Here is a 7,167-nt window from a genome sequence, read left to right as displayed (position 1 = left end):
CTCAGAGGAAAAACACTTAATTTCTAGTTGGTCCTTTTTCATGTCCTGCATGGTCTCATTATACTTAATGAGGGACTCATTAAATTTATCGGCGGTTTCCATAAAATTCTTGAAAAACCTTATAAACGTGGCCTTGAACTCTATATCCAATCGTCTGCCTTCCTCCACCTCTGCCATTCGCGACCTGCTTCTCCGTCTCCGCACTTTGGCTGCTTCCCTGTGTTGATAGAGTGGCTTTCTGTGCTAGGTGTCCTATAGGGCCCAGTGGCTCAGCCTCCCCAATTACCTGAGGTGGAGGCTCTTGGTGCACCCCTTTATGGGCTGTGTGCACAGTCTTGTTGTAGTCTTGTTGTAGTTAAGCCTTGATTGCTCTTGGTATCACTGAAAGGAATTGACCTCCAGGCCAATTGGCTATGAGGACCAGCTGTGTCTACAATGGAAGAACTGCTGTGCAGGAGACACCCTTATGTAGCAAGACTTGCTTCAATGGGGCTTTGGTGCTCACTGAGTCTGCCCCTTGAGTGTGTCACTTATGGATGTGAAGAGTTGTAATCTGGTATGATCTCGCACTGACCACTGGGTATACTGGCTCTTGGCTCTCCAAGGAGGTGCAAAGTCAGTCACTTCCTGGGGCCACCCAGTAGGAGCTACAGAGAGAGCTGCAGAGTCCTCATCTTTGTATTGGGTTTGGGAGTACCCAGACAAGGCCCAGCAGTGAAGCAAGGCAGGCTGGTGCTGGTGTGGCCTTGGGCCTTCTTTTGATAGCTTTGGGGCTCCCTGACCCAGCTGCAGCTTGTTTGACAGGTTTTAAGCTGAGAAAGAACAGGCCATTCATATGCAAAAGCTGCTGCACATAGCTTGGGTGGGGTTATAAATTGGTTACAGCAGGGTCTCAGGGAATCTCCAGGGCGGAGCAAGCAGCAATGGCTGCTAGTCAGCCCTACACTGAGGAGGTCCCAGCACAGGAACAATGACCCTTACTTTTCATTTGTAAACTTCTCTAAGACTTAATTCCCTTTTTAAAGATAAAATCTGTACCATTTTTAACAAGGGAATCTAACATGCTAAGTAAAAGGACCCCAAATCAATAAAAGCACCATTTATTGATTAGAGTATGTAAATACCCTGGATTAAAAGGGAAAATCAAGGAAATCTCCAAATCCACCCTCTAGTGGCAGATTTGGGTAACTATAGTTTCTATAAAATTTCAATTGTTAAAATAGACTGTGAATATGAAAATATTATTTAGACAACAGTCAGTGTTTTTACCATAAGAATAAGATACATGTCCCTGTTTGGACACTTATGAAATTAATTTAATAGAACAGTTAAATTTTAGAGCTATAAAAAGAAAACACTGGTATATTTGCAGCAATTCTAATATAGCCACAAAGAATATTTCCATATTAAAGGAATAGTTTTCTGGACCAGTGTGTAATCTGAAATATATAATACTATTCAATGATGCCAACATCTGTGCTTTAATCAGTCTTTCTTATAGTTTTAGATGGAAATATCACTAATATCAACATCAAGCATGAGATTACCATTACTATTATTACAATAATTTCATAAGTAGGATTTTTTTCTATAATTTCAAAGGTCTGTTTTGTTTCATATCTAGATAAACTGAAGTTGGTAATAGCTAAGTACAAAAGTCACTAAGCTGAATAACATTGTAAGATGCTAGAGGCCGGCATCTAGTGGGGTCCGTTGGCCTGGCCTGCAGGGGATCCAGCTGAAACCAGCAGTCCAACATCGCCCAAGGGGTCCCAGAGTGCAAGAGGGCACTCTGCAAAGTTGCTGTCTCTCAGCAGCTCCTGCATTGAGTGTCTTCCCCCTGGTGGTCAGTGCACGTCATAGCTACTGGCCAGTTGGCAGTCGGCTGGTTGCTTAGGCTTTTATATATTGCTTAGGCTTTATATATATAGATGAGAATTGTCCCTAGTAGAAGGTGTGTTATTTACCTGATTTAATAACATTAAAGATCACAATGGGTATAAGTAGTTAGAATTGGGGGTTTCTGAATATATAGCATAGTCAAATGAAAGCAAATCAACAACAGCACAACACAATATGATCTGTTAATAGACTTAAAACAGGGATGATCAAAGTAGAACTTCCTGCCCAGCAGATGTGGCTCAGTGGTTGAGCATCAACCTATGAACCAGGTCAGGTTTAATTCCCAGTCAGGGCACATGCCAGGGTTGCTGGCTTGGTCCCCAGTGTGGGGCATGCGGGAGGATGCCATCATTAATGTTTCTATCTCTCTCTCCCTCTCCCTTCTTTTCTGAAATCAATAAAAATTTTAAGAAAAGTAGAGCTTCCAGGCCAGCAGCATCAGTATCACCTGGGAAATTGTTAGAAATGCAAATTCTTAAACTCAGCACAGTTCTACTGAGTCAGAAACACTGGGATTAGTTCTAGCAATTTGTGTTTGAAAAGCTTTCCAGGTGACTTTAAATTATATATATATATCTTTATTGAGTTCAGAGAGAAAGGAGAGGGAGAGAGATAGAAACATCCATGATGAGAGAGAACCATGGATCATCTCCCTCCTGCACGCCCAGCACTGGGGATCAAGCCTGCAACCTGGACATGTGCTCTGACCAGGAATCAAACCCGGGACCCTACAGTCTACAGGCTGTTGCTCTATCCACTGAGCCAAACCAGCTAGGGCTTTCTAGGTGACGTTGATGTATGCTGAAGATTGACCCTGGGAGACTATTCTTTGGGGTATTTCTGCACTTCTCAGATCAGTTTTTGTTCCAGACTATCTTTTCAGAAAAAAACCCTGCCCTCTGTTTGTATAGCAGACAGAGGTGTGTCTCTTTTCAGGCTAGAAGGCAGGTTTGACCAATATAATAAGAAAACACTTTGGGGCAGAGATTGCACAGGTTTGCTAGTAGTCCCTTATACAAGATTGGGACTTTCCTAAGCTTGGTGTCTCTCACTGTGACATGGACGCCCTGTGTGTTCAACTTCTACCCGCTTCTGCTTTCACAAAATCCTTATGGAACTTGGGGAGCAAGGGAATGTGAGCAGCAATAGGATTGTGCAAGTCAGGAGTTATATTTGAGACATAATGAAGAGAGTTTGACTAGGAGGAAGGCTACTAATTAAAGTAGTTGAAGGAGAGACAGTAGAGATAACTAACTCTAGATTTATGAGAATTGGGGGTGGCAGGTTGAAGAATATGAACTTAAGATGTTGAATGGACAGAATCTTAGGAATTTGGAATATTAAGCACAGAGACTAGAGAAAGGAAGACTATTTAAGATGCAACTGTAACTGTTCAAGTGTTATATATTACAGATGTCATGGTGAAGAAGATGAATAGCTGATGATTTTTTAAAAATTAATTGAGGAATAAATATGAACTCCTGATATATTTTATCTTAACAGTGTTACCTCACTCTCTACATTGAAAAGGCCAAAAAGCAATGATCCGCCCAACAACAATGATCACCCTCACTGGTAAAAATACTTCCTGAACGTAGCAGTGCTTTTTGAAGAAATAATTAATTCCAAAGCAGGAACAGCAAATATACAAGATGACAGATTTGGCCAAAAGAACTTTGGAGCCAATTTATAGTGGCTCTCCCACAAGCAATAGAGGGCATAACATTAATATTAATATGGATCAAATTACATTGAACTGAAACACATCAAATATACATAGAAATATGAATTTGTTATGGTAGTAAAAAAATGAATATTAATTGCGGAACTTGGAAAAAAAATTATGCACTTTAGGTAACCCAATAGTATGTGCAGAAAATTTATGGTAGTATTCCAGATAATAAATGAATAAGAAATGATTAAATTAGAATGTCACCATTCTATAACCTCTAATGAACTATCAGATCTAGGTGCTAAAAAGAAATGGCCCTTGACATCCTAAATGAGAGACATATAGGCATTATGATCCTCATTATAGAAAAATACAACATGGTCTATGAAGTAGTTTTTCTAAAAAACAATCTTAGTCTGATCAAGGTTATAATTTAGAAGAGAGTGAACAGTGCTGCCTCAACATCTGGACACATGTGTAGCTGTCACAACTTGGGGTGCATGTGTACTACTGGAATATAGTGGGTAGAGGCCAGGGATGCTGATAAATAGCCTACAATGCCCAGAAAAATAAACAAATATCTGGCAATAAATATCAATAGTGTTGAGGTTAAGAAATCCTGATTTATGGGAAATGAAGGGGTGAGGTCATATTAAGTGATACTACTGAAATATTAACAGCAAAATCTCAGTGGTATGAAATTATAAGAAAAAAGACACAGTTCTTTAAAAAATAATAAAATATTAAAGGAATAAAAATAAAAGGAATAGGTAATGTATAGACCTAAAGAGACAAGAAACAGATCAACCAATAAAAGGTGAAGGCTTTATTTGGACTCTGATTCAATCAAACTGTTTTAAAAAAGTTGATATTTATGAGGCAATTAGAAATTTGAACACTGACTGGGTAGTTAATTGATATTAAGGAAGATTTGGTTGTGATAATGGTATTATTATGTTAAAGAAAGAGGTCTTATCGAAGTACATATGGAAATATGGATGAAATATGTGATGTCTCAAATTTGCTTAAAATTAACACAGGAAGAGGGAAGTGGCTAGAGAAATGAATCCTTGATCAGCTGCTATGTTAACAATTCAGATTTAGGAAAGAGAGATATGAGTAGAGCTGCTGTGGGAGCAAATACATTAACTCGTGTTCAAAGACCCAAACCAAAGCTGCCTTTGTTTGCTAAATGCAAACTAAACAAAAGCCAGTTAGCTAGAAAAGCACAGGGGACTAAGAACATAATTCGTATTCTTCTCTTGAGAAGGCAGAACTGATGAAACGTCTGGCTCCTTATTTGGGTACACCACCATGAGTATTCGGCACTAGTCACTGAGATTCTCATGCCAGGCTGCTGTCAAAGTTCATGGAAATGATTGAAATAAAGGCCCCTAAATAATGTTCTTTTAGAATTTTTTTGTTTTGTTTCCACTTTAAAAACTAAGGTGAGGGACTAAAAATAAATAAGAAAGCTTCAGGCTTTCTAGCAAAGGTTGAGGGACATGACAATATAATAAAAATCATTAACAGATTTTTGTGAATATCCACTATGTCCTATATTCTATGCTAGGTACAAGATACTCTTGATCTCATTTATGTTTTATACATTAAACCCGACCACAGCATGATAAGTGGGACCCCCAAAGCTGCATTGCATTAAATATGAGGTCATAATATTATGGTGTTAATAGAATTTCCCAGGTGAGGCTGTGCTTACTGGAAATTTTGGAAGTGTGGGGGAGCCATCATTTTGGGGGGAGGTATATCAACTGCTGGGAGTTGTACATTCTGACTTAAATAGCAGTGGGAATGTTTCTGGATCCTGTGGCTGCCAGAAAGTGGCAGTGATTTCAAAAATCTTTTGTTTAGTTGCTGCCTGTTTTGTGGTTTAGGTCCAGGGATATGGGTGCAGAACAGTAGTAGGAATGGACAGCACCCCCTTTGCTTCCCAATTTCCAAAACCAGATTTCTGTTGCTTCCTAACCTATCCTTGCTCTCTTCTCCCTAGGAAGTGAAAGTGAGCTGACATCAACTCATTTTATCCCTAATTTGCCTTTTCATGGGGTTAAACATGTGAAAGAGCAGGTGATGTTCCGATTATGAAGATGGAAAGACAGCTTCAGCAATAGTAGACAATTGAAAGCAATTTATTCAACCTCAAGGATGCATACAAGGTGTCAATATTCAATCCCAGGATTGTCTTTTGGAGACACTCATGGTTTATAGGTCATAATCTATGCTGAGTTTAGAAGATAAATTGAATGAGATTGGAAGTTTCACCTCTCCAGAAATGTGTTCTTTCAAATGTTTCTGAATCAATTTTTAAGTGAAAAATCAAATTAAAAAATGATTTTAAGTGAAAAACAGAAAATTGATTGATGCTGATATATTTCTAAAGTCAAGATTATTGAAAGAAGCATTGCATCTCAGACATTACAGAAAATCATGCGACAGAAAACAAAAAGTATTTGGAAAAGTAAATGGATAATTCTTCAAATCCAGAACTAATTCTGATCTTTTCTCATCAAGTTTACAATTTCATTGTAAACTTCTTGAGGGGCATCCATTGCCCAGATGAAATCCAAGTGATTGTAAAAGGGAATGTTCTTGTGGTAAATGAGATGAGGGAGCTTTGGAAGCAAAAGATCAACATCTTGAGGGTCAGCCAACCAATCTTTGCCGCCATTCCACACTGCAATTGGCACATTCATGTCTGTCACACTGTAGATGGGAGGTGTGGGCTAAGATACAAGAGAGAAAGAACCTCAGTTTTCATAGGTATCTGCACTTTAAACCCCAATACGTATTCCTTGGGTAGCTTATACAACCTAAACTGGCCTACGTATTTTTTATTGAGGTATAATTGACATAAAACCTTATATTAATTTTAGGTGTACAACATAATGTTTTGATATATGTATATATTGTGAAATGATCAAAACACTAAATCTGGTTAACCTCCTTCACTTTACATAGTTGCAATTTTGTTTTCTTGTGATGAGAATTTTTTTTAAGATTCACTCTCTTGGCAACTTTCAAATATACAATACAGTATTATTAATGGTAGTACCGTGCTATACACTTGCATTCTCAGGAGTCATTTGTTTTATAACTGGAAGTTTGTAACCTTTTTACCATCTTCACCCATTTTGCCCATCCTCTACCCTTGTCTCTGGCATCCACCAATCTGTTCTCTACAGCCATGAGCTCAGTTATATTGTTGTTTGTTTTTCTGTTTTAGATTCCACATCTGAGATCATATAGTATTTATCTTTCTCTTAGTCTAATGCCCTCAAATTTCATCAATGTTGTCGCAAATGTCATGACCTAGTTTTACAAGTAAATTCTAAACAAGGATTGCTCAAAGAAAGTCACCTTTACCCAGAGAGCAAATTGGATGCAAAAATGATTTAGATCAGTGCTTCTCAAATTTAACAGCTTGAGAATCACTTAGGGATCTTGTGAAAATGAGAATTCTGATTCAGCACATCTAGGGGACGACCCTAGGTTCTGCATTCCCAGGTGATGCGGCTGTTGCTGTTCCTGAACCATGTGTGAATAGTGAAGCTTTAGATAACAATGCTTACAAA

At 38.5% G+C, this 7,167-nt stretch overlaps 1 protein-coding gene across 2 annotated transcripts in view; it reads right to left on the bottom strand.

The window, feature by feature from the left end:
• Nucleotides 1-5,977: 5,977 nt before the first annotated feature.
• The window catches only part of LOC102755893 (gastric triacylglycerol lipase), a 10,391-nt gene continuing 9,201 nt past the window's right edge, over nt 5,978-7,167 (bottom strand). For both annotated transcript variants that reach the window (XM_006755853.2, XM_015558832.1), the window contains exon 9: nt 5,978-6,318. In XM_006755853.2, the coding sequence (XP_006755916.1) occupies nt 6,082-6,318 (237 nt within the window). In that variant the 3' untranslated portion in view covers nt 5,978-6,081. The remainder of the gene's footprint in view (nt 6,319-7,167) is intronic.

Source organism: Myotis davidii, unplaced genomic scaffold (assembly GCF_000327345.1).
Source record: "Myotis davidii unplaced genomic scaffold, ASM32734v1 scaffold933, whole genome shotgun sequence".
Classification (NCBI taxonomy): domain Eukaryota; kingdom Metazoa; phylum Chordata; class Mammalia; order Chiroptera; family Vespertilionidae; genus Myotis; species Myotis davidii.
The sequence above is the reverse complement of the archived record's forward strand: the minus strand, read 5'-3'. Positions and strand labels throughout refer to the sequence as shown.